Source organism: Rhea americana, unplaced genomic scaffold (assembly GCF_003343005.1).
Source record: "Rhea americana isolate MKP2758 unplaced genomic scaffold, rheAme1 scaffold_32, whole genome shotgun sequence".
In the NCBI taxonomy this organism is placed as follows: Eukaryota; Metazoa; Chordata; class Aves; order Rheiformes; family Rheidae; genus Rhea; species Rhea americana.
The window spans coordinates 5416570-5433150 of NW_028186446.1; the positions used below are offsets into that span (position 1 = coordinate 5416570).

The following is a 16581-nucleotide window of genomic DNA, read 5'->3' on the forward strand; positions in this document are numbered from 1 at the left end:
TGCAAGCTAGATGTAGTAAGGAGAGTAAAGGCAGGTAATAAAATGTGAGATATTTAGAGTAATTCAGTCTTATTATAAGTTTAGGTAGGTTGGTACTTTATRCAGTCATTCTAATTTAAATGAAGTGGAAAGAATGTAGGTGTATATCCCTGATACGGGTGGAAAAGCAAGGCAGAATTACTAAACACTTTGGAAGAAATGCTAATCTCTGCAAGGTTGGGTGAGTTAGAACAATGATAACTGTAATTCTCATTAAGACTGCAGAGAGCAACCAGATGTGGTGGTGTTCTCGGTGCGCCCTATCCCATGCACATGCTTGTATAAGCACTGTGTCAACTGAGACTGCARCCTTGGACCCTCACCTTCAAAATGTCAGCAATCCTCCACCTCTTGAAGCTGAAGCGTGCACTACACTAGCATTATAAATACTTAATGTTTTCAAGGTTCTCGTCCTAAAATGTTTTAAATCTTTTTCTGTATACAGACTTGTATAAAGAATAAATTTCAGTTCATATTAAGTGGAACAATAAATTTGTTTCAGCTCTGAGATATCATTACCAGTTTAACAGACAGTATCTATGACCTCTGTTACTGTGTTTCTGACCTGAAGTGCAGTAACCTTGGTTTGGTTTATTGTGATTCGGAAATTTATCTTCAGTATATGCAGTTTTGAGTTACTTTTACTCTGTTTTTTGATAYGCTTAACACATTAGAAAAATGTTTGCAGCAGCTTCAAGAGAAGGCTTCCATGAATAAGTGTGTTCTGTAGAAGCTGTAATACATATGGGAAAACAACTTTCATGAAATGTGACATATTGAAGGTGCTGTATCTCCCCTTTATTTTTGATGTAAAATGTAACATCGATGTGTGATGTGCTTAATACATCAGCAAGCAGAATTTCTGTTTGAATGTAACAATTTTTTTAAAGCTTTTGTTTTAAAAGAAGGGTTTGGGAGTACAGCCAAGACATCTTCATATAATGTCGTTTACAGTGTATTAGAAGTGGCAATTTATGGGGCTTGAAGGAGAGATTGGCTCATTGTAGTATTTTGGGAGCAGCTGCTTATGTTGTATTATTTAAAAATCTYTTTTTTCTGCCACAGTAGAAATAGTATATTAATACAACATTGCCTGACTTCAGGATTGTGTTAGGAGCACCATGTAGTATTATACATTAATACTGTAAATACATTTTAGGGGCACAAATAGTCTGTCCTCTGTTTAAAAATACTCCTATGTATATTTTGGAAAGATCGTGATATGGCTCAATTTTCCAGACACTGAGGGCACCTATAGGCGAGTGTTGTCTCAAGGGATAGCATTTGAGTGGAAGAAGGTCAAAGCATACTTGAGAAAATACAAAATCTAATATTAAGTGAATTGGTGTGTTTTGTGTTTGCTGCTTTGATTTGATTCACTCAGCTGCATTATACGTTTTCCCACCTCTTTGTTACTAGAAGTCCCAAGTGTTGTTGATGTAGTTCTTGGATGTTGCTATTAGTTTGTTGTTTTAGTCCTTGTTATTTGGATAAACATGTTAAAAAAAAAAATGCAAGCAACCTCTCTCTTTAGACATAGAGAGTTTTGTTTTGTTTTCTAAGTTTGCTTCTTTTCACTGAGAGACTCACTTAGGCTAAAGCTAGTATGTAAGCTGTTTAAAAAAGATACTAAATGTCATTTCTTCTCTGTTTATTAAGCTGCAACTGAAAAGGCTAGTAGCCAGTAGTAATCCTGGTACTTCCTCCAGGGAAAGTACTTAAGCGTGTGAAATGCCCGTTTCTACTTTGTCCTGGAGTTGTTTGTCAAACCATGAAGCAATAGCATTCAGAAAATACTCTCAGGAAAATAAATTTTCAAAGAATTTCCTTTGCATTGATGTTTTCCTGTTTTTGTGAGGATATGGTTAAAGCTATGCTTGGGATATAATAAAATATCTTAAGAAAATAATTTAAATTGTCAAGTAAATTACAGTGAGTCATGAAAGCTCATAATTCTAAAAAGGGAGCGATGTTCTTATTTTTTCCATTGTTATCTAGTTCTCTAAAAACCTGCAAGCTACTTAAGTAATGATGATACTTCAAAAACATTAAAAAGCAAGAAAATATCTTTCACTTAGAAATTTCAGGGAGATAGTAAGTAATCAGTCTACAAGAACAAGTAATTATTTAAAATGTGACTCCATTAAAATGAAGAGCAAGTAAAGGCRCACACATGTAGAATGTGCATGGCACTGAGGCTCTGCTTTGAGTAAAGAGAGTTGTGGATTGTCTGGCTGAGTGACTCACATATTTTCATGGTATTTTTAAAATAGCTGCATTAACTTTTCACTTTTTTTAAAGCCAAAGCATCTTCTGACCTCTCTCTCTGACCCACACAAGAAGAGTCATATAGTAAATGCACAGACCCCTAGCTTTTACAAAGTCTTCCCCCCCCCCCCCCAGGAAAATGCAGCAAAAACTTTATTACTTATTTTTCCATTTTCATAGTGGTTTTGATTCTGTTTTTTAATTGCCCACATAATTTACTGAGCCTTTGGTGGAAGTATTCTGAGTAGTGTAAAAATAAGGGAAAGAAAAGAAACAGTGTGGAAAGCGCAGGGTTGGCAGAAAACGTGATCAGGATACTTAGGCCTGTATACACAAAGGGGCTTAGCCACTAAGTATTAGCACTTCTAAATTTGTGCCAGACTGTAGGCCATATAATAATACTGCGATAGTGCTTTGATTCTAAAGGTATAGCCTCTGATCTGAAGCTAAAATTCAGCGCTTAATGGTGTTGGGCCTGGTTTGTTGCATCCTTGCTTTGAATGTCCTAGCCCCAGTGAGCTTCTGCCTCTATCTGCATTCCCAGAGCAGTGGGGTTGAGGAGTTGTTTTCTGTTTTGTTCTCCAAGTTGATGCCATGGAAGATACCTTTCTGAGCAGAATAGTGTCAGCCACATGTGTGAGTACTACAACTTTCCAGCTCCTAGAAAAGAAGCAGGGTRGAAAAAGCGGGACGAAATAGGGTTTCCATGCCTACAGAAGGTGTATGCTAAAGGAGAAGAAGGCCTGCAGAGAAGTGGATCCCTGGATCCTATCTGACCTGCTGGGGTGGAGTCCCGTCTGCCTTGGAGAGATACAGGAATAGACTCCTGATGCCTCACTGATTCTATACCCTGAAAAACTTTTTTGCAGAATTCTAACTGTTTTCTGTTGCATTATTTCTTGCAACCAGTATTACTGTGAAAGGCTCAGATAATAACACTAAGAACTATTGAAAAAATCGAGAGTTTTTCATGGCACRCTTTTAAAAGTGTGCCTGTAGCCCTGAATTTTGTGTGGTTCCTACCCTAAATTTTGGATGTTAGATGTCTCCATTGTTCTCTTGATAGTCAAAGACTCTTTTCTTTAAAAACACTGGTGGATATGCATGACTTTTATAACAGCCTTGTGGGTAATTAACTCAGGAAGTGGGAGATGTGGTTTCTAGACCTTTCTCACTCTTTGTAGTTTACTTCTATAGCTCCTACATCCAAGGACAATTCCATAACTTCTGGGCTTACAGAGAAAGCTGAAAAAGGGCTGTTTTTCACTGTTTAGGTCAGTGCCAAAAACAACGAAAGGTGTAGTGAGTCAAAGYAAGCAAGAAGGAACTGATTGTACGGCCCAATGATTAAGGAACACGGGTAGGAGARGTGAATTCGAGCTGTTGGTTTATTTATATTTTTTAATCTTATGGCTTTTTAAGCTGTACTGGATAAAAACTAGAAGTGTGTGCTTAAGTGGAAATGGGAGCACCCATGTAAGGACTGCATTTTAGTGACTGTCAGGCATCTACTTTCTTCTTCAATAATACATATAGTCCTTATCCTTTGTAAAGGCAAGTTTACAAAACCTTAAACTCTAGAATTGCCTATGAGGTTCTGTGTGTGTGTGTGTATGTATGTATATATATGTGTATATATATAAGTATATATATAAACTGTAGTATATCAGATTCTGAAATTTATTTTTTGTAATGTCTGGACTGTAACACTACAAAAAGATAAAAATCAATAATTTGTGCCAAAAATTTTCTTACATACAGAATTCAATGCAATACACTTTCCTTTTTTCTCCAGACACCTAGCTGTTGGGCTGAAGAGGGAGCAGAAAAGAGATCACATCAGCGTTCGGCATCATGGGGAAGTGCTGATCAACTAAAAGAGGTGAGAACTTTTATACAGTGGAGCCTTTCAAGACTTGATATGCCCAAGACATTTTTAATTCCTATCTGGAGTCCAGGAAACTGCACCTTTTCCCTTCCCTCTGTTGCTTTTGAAACTTGTTTTACTTCCAACGTAAGAGTTGTTTCACCACTGGTTGTTATTTTTTGCCGGCTGGATTTCCCCCTTCCTACTACATGTTATTGGCTGTAAAGGAGTGACCAGCGCAAGTGCGTAAGAACCAGCTTGTTGCTGCTTACTGATCTTTCTATTCACTRTTACCTTGGCTAGCTTTCTGTTCTTTAACACTGCTGTCCTGAAAGAGGCAAAGTACATGCTGGTATGTTAGCAAATTTTTGGTTAGAAATTTCAGTCAAGTTTAGGTCTGAAGATAGAGAGCAGATCAGTTTCATACATGAAATAGAAGGGTAAATATCTCTGATACAGTAATGATATGATTACTTRAAATGCTGTGTAGTAGTATGTATTTTGTTATAACAGCAATAGCAACTAGAAAGAACCCATCAAAAGTCAAGTGAATTTGTATTATGAGAAAYTAATTATAGTAAAATGATCTCCAGCTCAGATGAATTCACACTATTTCAACTTTAGGCCACAGTAAACCACTTTATGTCCACAGTTTGTGTAATTCCTCCTCTGTACGATGCCAAATAATTGGCCTGYAGTCAGTCTTATGTTGTGTCAGGAAGGTGTCAGCCTCTCTTTTAAAACTATACTTTTCTCTGTGAGAAATGAATCTTGCAGCATGTTGTCATAAAGTAGGGCTTTTCCTTGATAGTTTGAGGCTTTTGTGCTGCCAAAAGCAGTGACCTAASCTTAATTACTTGAATATTTTAATATCTGATTTGACAAAATATGGAATAATCTTGCATTCCAGGGGTGGCAATAGGGACCTGGYGCAGAGAAGGTCAGTGTTGCATCCTCGTGTCTCGCTGAGTGCCCATTATGAAACCCATCTTAAGTGATGTATTGGTGCAGGGGCCTTCAGAACTACCTGACTTCATTTGCAGCTGGAAACAAAAAGTCAGAATTACAAGTTAAGTGCCCAGGAATTAATGCAAATGAGCTTTGTATCTGAAAAGTTTTGCTTAAACATTATGTACCAGCAAAAAAGTACTTCTAGCAGAAGGATAGTACAGGATAGTTTCTATATTTCCAGGATAACGCTGACTTGCTTTTACTAACAGACCATCCTTCATCTGGCAGTTCCCTATCAAATTCTGCAGCAAACAGCTTTTCTTCACCACATGATGGTGACTGTCAGTGATAGTGAAACCTTCTGTGTATAAGCAAGTCTCTGCCATTTGAGTTTACAGTGATCCATTGTACTAGGTTGTTGTCCTCTTCATGAACTGTTCACAAGAGAAAGATAAAAACCCTTGTGGCCAGTGGGTTTCCTGGTTCCTTTCTTACACAATAGAGTAATGGTAAAAATTGAATGTGGAAGGGATTTGTTTCTATTCAGATGTTGCAAGGGTTGTTCTCTCTAAAATTTTTCCTTGTCCCCTCCAGCTTGTAGTTCTTTTCCTTCTTGTTTTCCTTTCCTTATCTGCAGCTTCTCATCCCAGTTTTCTTGCCCAGCCTGTATTAATTTTGTTTAGTTCCACAGCCTCGTAGTCCTAGTGTCATTCTGTGTGCATTATCCAGCAAATTCTARTCTATCTTCCTTTACCCGAGTTCCTGCTCCCTTACTTTCCAGCTACTTGTCTGTTCTGTCTCCCCATCATATGGCTTCCATTTGTAGGCCTTTTTTTTMCTGTTCCCTCACCTTTTAAGTCCTGGATTCAGCTTCTCTGTCCAGCCGTTCCYTATCTGGATATCATACTTACTCTTTCTGTTTTCCTACATTTGTCTTTCTACTTCCTCCACCAAACTACTTAATGCCTGCGCTGGGGGCATTAAGAGTCCATTCAATACCAGTGTTATCTGTGTACTCAGTTTCGTTGTGTCACAGTACTGTGCRGTTTGGGGAAAGAGAAATTCTCTAGGGCAGTTCTGTTCAAACTGTAAATGCAGTAAAGACAGGATTACTAGCAAGTGTAGCCACCTGTCCCAAGCATCTCTCCTGAACACATGTAAACTAATGAATTTTTTTCTCCAAAGCTTTGCCAAATGTGAGGGGKTTTTTTTGTTTGTTTGTTTTTCCCAAGGGAACAGACACGCACATTYCTGGCATAAAGCACCTAACTGCAGAGAAATGCAAGGGYTTTTTTTCCAAAGCATGGGGCAGTAGAGTTTCTCAATGAGACAGCTATGATGATGTTTTTTAGCATGGATAAAATTATTTTTTTCCCTCTTCATTTGAATCTCATTTTTAAAACAACTCTAATACTAGAGTTTCTACTCTAGAGATTCTACTGAAATCTCTAATGAGGAGAAGATAGGAGAGCTGAATGTRGCATGGAAGGCTAGTGAAAATTTGACAAAGCTCTAGGTAACTGAAAGCCAGAGCTTAAGCAATGGAAATAAAGTTATCTGCCCTATTAGGCAACTGCATTTATTACAAGTAACATAGGTAACAGTACTTACAGAGTTAGTAATCTAAGGCTTGTTCGACTCTTTTGCCAACTGGTTTACTTGTTTTATCACAGATTGTTCATGAATGAGTTTAATGAGGGAGACCTCTCTGTTTATGATGAGTTTCCGGCTTATTCATCAATAGGAAGTTACTCTTATGTGTGYTGGGTTTGTTGAAATGTAGTCTGTTAGCTGGTAAGAATTAATAACCATTTGGTCAGGAACATATGACATGTTGCTTCATACTGGCAGCCAATATCTGGATGTCTGCAAATGTAGAATTATCAGGATACTCAGTTTATTCCAGTGCTATAAAACTAAYTTGTTCATTYCTCAGGTGTGCCACTAGTTAGATTACATGCATAATACAACTGGTATTTATGCAGTTAATATTTATTTCAAGTGCACTTCCAGCTATAAAAATGTTCAGCTAGCAGAAAATATATTTATAGTTTTTTTCTTATTTGTTTAATAATCTTTGATTTAGTTCAGCAGGCATTGCCATCTTAAAATCAAATGTGATCAAGGCCCAACTGTAAGTTTGTGTCCTGAAAAGAGCTGATGTAGATCTGTTTGTTACTGTTGTGATACGTTGCTCTTTGTGTTTTTCTTGCTTTCTATATAAACAACTTTCAAATGTGTCAGGAAAGCATCTTTCAGATAGGTTAAGAATATGGCAGGGAATAGTCACAGGAAGAGGAGAGGTTGAAAACTTCAATTCTTGAATTACCCGATATGAGATGTGCACAAAATTTTTTTATTTTTATTTTTTTTGCTTTTACCAAGATGCAGTCACATGAGAGCTTACACAATTTGAATTAAAATGTAATTTGAAATTTACTAGCTTATATATTTACAACTTTTAAAGTAGCAAAATATTTTAAGTGTATCTGAATAGTGGAAGTAACATTCAAAATTCTTTAATTCCTGTAACGGTAGGAAATTTGGGTATTTAAAAATAAGAGCTCAGAAAAAGGGTTTCTCATCTATCAGTAGTCTGACATGTGAGATAGGAACTATGACTCTTAAAGGCACTTTGGATTTTTTTTATTTTTATTTTTTTCTAGGACAGGTTTTTATAACCATCAGGAAAGTTGTTTGCAAGAATTCTTTATTTCCTASTTTTAGTCCCTTTTTGTTGGTGCTCTACACAAATATTTTTCAATTTAACATCAGTAAAAGCTGTAATTTGATTTTTCTTTAAAAAATAACTTTTTTTCAGATATATTCTGTAAATCTTGTCTTAAAGCACATTACATGAGAACCTGTATGATATAATGAGAATTTTCTACTCTTCCTCAAGCTAGGTAGACAGAACATTTGAATATAGTATATTTAAACCATTGTCTCATTTTATGACTCTTAGGTGCACATTTGTGCACGGCTAAAGGTTTAATGTCTTTAGAAATTGGATATTGTGAAGAATAAACACTAGATCTTTCTTCAAGTGATGATTTCCATATGTTTTTTGTTATGATTGTATATGCTTCAGTTACCTTCAGGCTCAGTGCTTGAGCCTGTAAGAGAGATGRTGCCCCGAACCCTTCCCTTTCTTCTGAGTTGCTCCATTGAGTTGGAGTGCTTCATTGCTGCGTGTTGTTTTGTTTTGTTTTGTTTTGATTTTTTTTTTTTAGATGCCCAACACATTGTTTCCTTTTTGCCTAATCTACCTCGCTAAAATCTTTGTACTGCTGTAGAATCATAGAATCAGTAAGGTTGGAAGGGACCTCTGGAGATCATCTACTCCAACCTCCCTGCTCAGCAGGGTCACCTAGAGCACATTAGGGTTGCATCCGGGTGGGCCTTGAATATCTCCAGAGAAGGAGACTCCACAGCCTCTCTAGGCAACCTGGTCCAGTTCTCCGTCACTCTCACAGGGARGAAATTCCCCCTCACGCTCAGGCAGAACTTCCTGTGCTTCAATTTCTGCCCATTGCCTCTTGTCCTGTCGCACAGGACAACTGAGAGTTTGTCCCCGTCCCCYTGACACCCTCCCTTCAGGTACTTGTGCACATTGATAAGATCCCCCCTCRGTCTTCTCTTCCCCAGGCTRAASAGKCCCAGCTCTYRCAGCCGTTCCTCATAGGGCAGRTGCTCCAGYCCTCTSATCATCTTTGTAGCCCTACGCTGGACTCTCTSCAGTAGCTGCATGTTTCTCTTGCACTGGGGAGCCCAGAACTGGAYRCAGTWYTYGAGATGAGGCCTCYCCAGGGCTGAGTAGAGGGGCAGGATCACCTCCCTTGACCTGCTGGCAACGTGGGGACTAGATTCCATATTCTGTATGTGAGACACCCAGGCACCCTTACCCTCTTGGAGAGGGATTTATTCGTTATTAAAAATGCAACTAAATCCTAGAACAAAAAGTAACTGATTGCTTAAGTTGCAGAGCTGTCTGCTCCAGAATATCACAAAGGTCTTGCCATCATGAATAGGCCTCATCTTGGGTGTATTGTTTGGCACTCTTGTTTRGACAGGTGAAAACTTGTCTAAAACTATAAAGGGGTCACTCTTGTAAGCAGTGCAACAAAGAAACATCTGATCTRCATACCTTCTACTTCCACTTGACATAGGTAAGACTTCTTCATCAGAAATTGGTGCTGGAGAAAGTGGGTATATTGGCACTAGGCAACTTGATGAAAACCACAGTGAAAACTGTGGCAGCATTTCCTCCTCTTTGACTTTAGAACCAGCCTTTACAAATCTCATTGGCCCTTGAAGCTATCTTACAGCTTGACTGTGATGACACCATATTAGTCATCTCAGCTCTCAGAATGGGTGGACTTGAATGTTTTTTGTACTTCTAGTGCCCTCTAGCACTTGTCTTCTGCACTGAATGGAGTTCACTGTCAAAGTGCATCTACACCACAGTAGTACTTAAATCTTCAAGTACATGTTCTTCATAGTACCGATCACTTGGCACTGGTTGCAAGTTCCCTAACTTGTATTAGTTGCACCAGCTGAGTGGCCAAGAGAGAGGATCTACTTTTTCTTTCAAAAAAAAAAAAGAAAGAAAGAAAGAAAAAAAAGAAAAAAAAAAGGTAAAACGGGGGCCATAAAGGCACTCATTTCAGTCTCCCTGCTTATTACACAAATTATATCTGCTTTGGCAGGATCAGYGTACTACTTATGTGTCAGCAGCTTATTTTAGTTAGTGCTTGATGCTCTGGTTGCATGTCTCTGCTTCTTAGGAAGAAGGTGAAAATAAATTTTCTAGGAAACTAGCACAGTTACCTTCTGCCTGTTAGAAATGCTCACTTTCTTAGARTGTGTCTAAACATGGAAGCAAATGGGCAAAACCATTTTTTTACCAGTTCCTTTTTTGCCATTTAATGCTTTCACTGTTCAAATTTTACAGTGAGAGGCTATGTTCTTTTAAAGGTTTGCAAGCTGTTTGCAACAGGACTCTGAGTCAGAGCTTTGGAGTGGATTTATATGGATCTTTTCTATAGTATGCTCCTCAGGTGTACTCAGAAAGCTAGGTTTCATTTGAATAAAAATAGGTTAGTTTTTATATAGAAAGAAGTGCACAGTGTCAAGGAAATGCAGCAGAAATGAAAGATTTTTGTACAGCACTTTCCTTGCCTGGTTTTCTTGCTTTCTAATTAGCAGCAAAGATTCATGTAGCATCCATTTCAGTTCACTGCTGTTTCCTGGTTTGGGCCTTATTTTTTTCTTGCTCTGTTTTTAGAGGAAAATAAAGGTATTTTCCCTGTTCTCCCCCCTTCTCCAATATTTTATATTTAAATTCTGGTAGATGTGTATGAATTTTTACATTTTCTTTTTAAAACTAGTTCTACTTGCTTCTGYGGAACTAAGTTTCCTAATTGCCATTGCTTCTGCAGGATGAGTGGGGAAGTTTCTGGATAAATTTTTCTCTGAAGTGATAAGGTTCAGATTCCTTCAGATTTTTTTCCAACGTAGTGTCCGAGTTGCACCTTTAGTCAAGAGATCGTCTCACATTTCTCTAAATATGGCTTTTTTGATTTAGACAGTCACAAGAGGGCTCTGTCTTGATGGATTGTACACTCAGGCACTTCTGGAAATCTAAACTATTTGTCCATTGTGGACAGATGCAAAGGATTTAACCATTTCTGAGTAGCAACTCTTTGAAAACGGATAATAAGATGTGCAAGACTTTACATGAAGTCACTAAGGTGGATCCTTTCTCTGTGAGTAGTAGCAGAAACATCACTGAGAAAAGTCCACAACCTGGACCTAAGCTCCATCCAAACTTTTTTGTGAAGCACTGTCATCTCTGAACTGTGAAGAGTGATACRGAATGGTTTTTTACCRCATAGTTGCTTTGCAAGGGTATTARTGATATATTTATCTACTTGAAGTTAACTACTGAGTGAACGTACTTTTAGGCCATCACTTGGAAAGAGAGATTACTTTCAATTTCGTGAAGWCCTTTGAAATATGAATTCCATGTGATTCACTTCTCCCTGATCAGCCTTCAGGTCTTTAATTCCAACTACAGCTAAATTAAAAATAAAATGGAGCCATGCATGCTCTGCCTTACCATGCCAGTGTGCTGATCATTAAGGAGAGTGAGACCTGAACGCAAATGAGAAATGTGTATAGTCTTAAGGAAGTGTCTGTACCTGTAACATAAATTCACATGCAACCTAAGCTTCTCAGAAAAGGCTTATATAGGTAAATACTCTTTCATGTAGAAATTATTGAGGAGGAATAAATAAGGGTCCCAYGTGACAGGACAAGAGGCAATGCGCAGAAATTGAAGCACAGGAGGTTCTGCCTGAACATGAAGGGGAATATATTCACTGTGAGAGTGACGGAGCCCTGGACCAGGTTGCCCAGAGAGGTTGTGGAGTCTCCTTCTCTGGAGATATTCAAGGCCCACCCRGATGCAACCCTGGCTAACATGTTCTAGGTGATCTCCAGAGGTCCCTTCCAACCTTACTGATTCTATGAAGAGGGGGTATTCTGAATGAAGTTCTTTGGCTTCTGTTGCATTTGACCTTTAAAAAAATGTATCTTTTGATTAATCTTTGCAGCAGACAGCAGAAAAGATATTTTTGTCTGCCTGAAGGAATTTGTGATAATTCAGCCTGCAGGGAAATGCTATTAAATGTGTAAAATAAGTTCTCCAAGATAAAGCAATGCATATTGGTTGCCAGTTGTTTGTGAAGGCTCTTTTGCTTTTATAGTGAATTATCACTGGGCAGCGTAAGTTCTATTTAAGATCAAAGAAATTAAACTGTARGGTTCATGGTCCCTCATCCCCAGGCCAAAATTTCCTGCAAATTGTCAGGAAGAACTAGTTTTGTTTGCATCTGTTATTACGGTCCTGGTTTGTAAATGAGGCAGTATAGTAATTAAACTATGCCTGCTGTCATATTCAGGTTGATAAATAGGGCAGATACTTTGGAAGAAGAATCAAATAAGCAGACAGAAGGTTTAATGCCCAGGCTTCAAGGGGAAAACAATCCAATGTGCTTGTAAAATTCTCTAAAGAGGACTTAAAACATCTGATTTATTTTATAAGGAAAGATATGAGCAGTTATCGATTTCATAACTCATTATCACTTCACCTGAACTACTTTCCAGCAGATTGCCAAACTGAGGCAGCAACTTCAGCGCAGTAAGCAAAGTAGTCGTCACAGTAAAGAGAAAGAACGTCAGTCACCTCTCCATGGCAACCATATAGCAATCAGTCAGACTCAGGTAAGTAGATAGCTGTTTATATTAACAGCCTCTTTTCTTATCAGSGCTAAGTGAATAGCCTGCTGTTTCTTCCTACCATTCTTCTGTGGGTTTTTTTTGTTATATTGAAATGCTTAACAACCTGATACCRTTGCAGCTACACTGAATTTTATCTGATGGTCAACATATAATGAAAGAAAGGTTGCAGCAGGATAGGAACTAAAATATATTAAGATGCTGTAAAAACTCTGAGCATGTCGAAATAAGACCGTTTTCCTGGAATACGTACTTGCTTTGCAGACTGATTTTTGTGGTAGCACTTTCAAAAGTTTCTGCTTCTTTGGAAGGTAGTTGTTTATTTTGCCACTGAATTTCACCTGAGCTGTTAAAAAAAGAAAAAAMCATCAGGGTAAGCAATCTGGATTGGCAGCCCAACAAATGATCAGTCTTTGAGCAGTAAGTAGAACTTTGAATGGGACCTGTTAAAAGGTACTTGTATCATTAAGATCACAGAAATCAAGRAATCAGTTTTCTGTCTTTCTGGAACTAATTGGCTTGTTATAGACAGACCTGTAATTCACCTTACCATCAACTGGTCAGATAAAGACAGTAATTGCCAGCAATTTGAGAGAAGACCTCATTTTCCTTTGCTATTTCCAGAATCTTTCTGATGCTTGGCTTACTGGCCAACTATGACTTACTCGCCATAGAGGCAATTTCCACATAACATCCAGGAAAACTGCTAAAAGAGGGTGATAATTCACCTCAAATTTAAACTTAGCTGAAATCCAGATAATGTTTGTCACAGCAACCCAATCACTAGAATTRCAGGGCTTGTTAGTTTGTCTTTCACTTCAGGATGTAAATCACTTTCATCGTGAGTTTGCCTAGGACATACCTATTCACTGTTATGGTAGTCCAGAATCATCATTAATAAAAGATTCTGTCCTCTAGGCTGATAGCCTTCACATAGGTCTCTGGTAGCAGTGGCTTACTTGAGCTGAAACACCATTGCTGTGCTACAGTGTTTGTTGATTCCGTCATATTGAATGGATGTAAAGAATTGCCATCTTCACTAGGCTGTTCTTTTTCCAGACACTCAGTGTAAAAACTCAATTAGACATTATGAAAGACAGATTTTAGGATACATATCTCCGGATTATGTTCATGACCGTTCTAATACTATGTCAGTGTCATAACACGACTTCTTTCCAGCAGTCAGTCTATGGATTTGACCTATCTTCTACTGAGTGTTCTCAAGCATTCAGAGTACCTGGGCAGACACTCTCAGGACACATCTTTCCCTGAACCAAGAATGGGACATTAAAATYTCTTAACCTCTCTGAAGCTCCTAGTGTGATAACGCCTGTTTACATTTTTCTTATTACCTACTTATTTTTCAAAGTGATGTGGAAGTCTAGGCAGATCTTAATATAGCTGGGATTTTTTTAGCACTACCGTAGCTAAGAATTTTTTTTTTCTCAAGTCTTTTTCACATATCACAAAGTTATAAGAGTTTGCCTGTCCTCTGAGACTACCTGCATCTTTCCTATTAGGACAATGCTGATATTTGARGAATAGTTTTGGATAAATTACCTGGTCAAATGAAGCAAGGTACRATGGAAGATCCCCCACAAGGTGTCTATTCCACCAATTATAAACTACCAATGGAATTCAAAACCTCAGGCAAGGTTCAGTCAGTGACTTTGTGAACCTTAAGCCACTTGTGGAAAGCAGTTAATCTTTCCTCATTTGACAATGCAGACCTGATCAGAGTCATGATTAAGTTTCATCCTATGGTGGATCCTAAACTTGCTTCCTGTATTACTAGTAGGCCATAATTTGAACTACTGAAATCTGTTAACTCTGCCACTGTATTTTTTGACAGCCTTTTTAGATAGGTTGTGTTTTGGAAAGAAGATAAAAGCTTGAGCTATGGTAGCAGATCCTTCATATTCTTTCTTCTATTTGGAAAAAAATCTCATYGTGTATAAAACATAAACTCGTGATGAAGCTATCTGGGGAATTCTACCTGAGCCAGTATKCCTATTCTTTGATATTCTTCCTGAAAATCTTACTCCTCTATAGCAAAAGATTCACTGCATTCTATATAGAAAAGGGTTCTGATTTCCATCTCAAAGCAAACTGTTGCATGTATCTTTGCCACTGTTTATGGTAATAGTTAAAACGGTCTTTTAAACAGACAGAAATCCACCTAAGATCCTTAACCCGTAATGCTTTGGAGTGGCATTCTTTAGTGACTGAGGCTCACTCTGTCTTGGCTAGTGCAGCTTTGTGATTTTCTTCAAGAAGGTGTTTTTTTAACAAGGCCAGTGAGGTTTCCAAGTCGGTACTGCTGTAGGAAGCCAACATGCAGGCGCTGTTTTTGTCAAATTCAGAGAAATGCCTCCACCTAAGTGGCACACACCTTGGAATTCYATACTGTGGAATGCACATTTTGCCGTGTTCATTTGGGAAGTACTCAAAGGAAAAAAAAATACTGATTACTATAGTAATTGAAACTTTAGCAACGTCCACAAGTATATTTTACCGTCTGCTGTCTTATGCATCCTGTGATTCTCAGAACGAGAGGAAAATATTTCTGGGAGGTGAGCACCACTCATGGCATCAGCATAGGTACATCCATGCTATGTAGATGCTGTCAAGATAAAACTTTTGAGATTGACAGCACAAGATGCATATGCATTCATTGCGAATGGTTCCTGTCAATAACAGAGCTCCTCTATGACAGTTTTTTTTTCTGAAAATCACACTTGCATTTATTTGCATGCTTGATTCTTAAACTCCAAATGGTTTGTTTTAGGACTTTTGACATAAAACTCTCAAACGTTACAAGCTAATGAAATTAGAGGTTGAGAATGAATTTTCCTTTACTGAATTCAACCAAAAAAGAATAAAAGTACATTGAGGGAATATTCGAGTTGAGTGGTTAAGGTTTAGGAATATTGGGAAACACCTTTTGGATCACAGCTAAACCATCAGAATCAGTACCCTTTGTGTGCTCTTCTCCCCATCACTGCATATATTATATTCAGTAAGTCTGGATTGATTGTTTTTTATAATAAATGTAGTAGAATGCTTTTAGTATAGAGTTCCTCTTCTGAGTTTAATAGATAGAGGTTGTTGAAGTGACTTTTGATTTATGCAAGCATTTTTTTAATTGGAACTTGCCGCATGCAGATGRCCTTCTGGCTGGCAAAATTAATACAAAGTTTCTTAATTTACTATTTTTAGATTCTTTAGTACAGATCTTAGACTCTCACATCACTCCATTTTCAGCTTTAAACCACATAACTCTTTACCTTCTAGGCTTCTATTTCCAGATCAGTCCCTATGCCACTGTCAAACATTTCAGTGCCAAAATCAACTGTTTCACGTGTGCCGTGTAACGTAGAAGGAATAAGCCCTGAATTGGAAAAAGTATTCATTAAGGAGAACAGTGGAAAAGAAGAAGTATCCAAAGTAAGTTAATGTATTTATGGTTGCTTTCTGTATGTAGCCTATAAGCATGTGAAATGCTTCCAAAGGGCTGAAAATACAAATCATTTTCTTTAAAAGACTGCTTCAAAAATTTGTTCTGATGTTTTCATTTTCCTTTTTTTTAGAAAGAAAGGGCTTCTGGCCAAACATGCTTTGTTTAGAATGGCTTTTTCTGTAGAAAACTTGAATGTTTTTCTTGAGAAATGCAAATGCTTGATAATTCAGATACTTTAGACTACAAGACTAAATAATCACAGATTGAACGATGACTTCATTTACTTCATTTTTGTATTCTTTTTTTAGACAAGAGTTAGTTTCCTATGCTATACTATATGTTCTGGTTTCAATCTTTACTTCCATAAGCAGAAGACTATGATGTGCCATGGGAGATCTCCGTATGGGAAATATGGGTGAATTAGGGAATCTAGCTTATATGGGAGAACCAGAACATTCGAATCCCTGCCAAAAACATTGGAGAGTTTAGATGATGCTTCAGTCTCAAAATATGTTTTACAGACACTGTCTCCTAAATAACCAATTAATTTTTTTGCTTTGGGTAAGCTGCTCTCCTGTTTTCTCTAATCTCCTCTAAAATGTAGGTCCTAATCTTGTGAATGGTCATGTAGAAGCAAATCAATGTACAAATAAACTATAAAACTTTAATTGGAGGTTTAAGATTTCAAAACCTG

The 16581-nt window shown here is 37.7% G+C and overlaps 1 protein-coding gene across 1 annotated transcript in view; it reads left to right on the forward strand.

Moving 5' to 3' along the window:
- GLCCI1 (glucocorticoid induced 1) overlaps positions 1-16581 on the forward strand; it is a gene marked incomplete at its 5' end in the record, with an annotated part of 56484 nt that overhangs the window by 23388 nt on the left and 16515 nt on the right. Inside the window, 3 exons of the mRNA XM_085310573.1 lie at positions 4103-4189; positions 12299-12412; positions 15722-15874. Coding sequence (XP_085166699.1) covers positions 4103-4189; positions 12299-12412; positions 15722-15874 — 354 coding nt within the window. The remainder of the gene's footprint in view (positions 1-4102; positions 4190-12298; positions 12413-15721; positions 15875-16581) is intronic.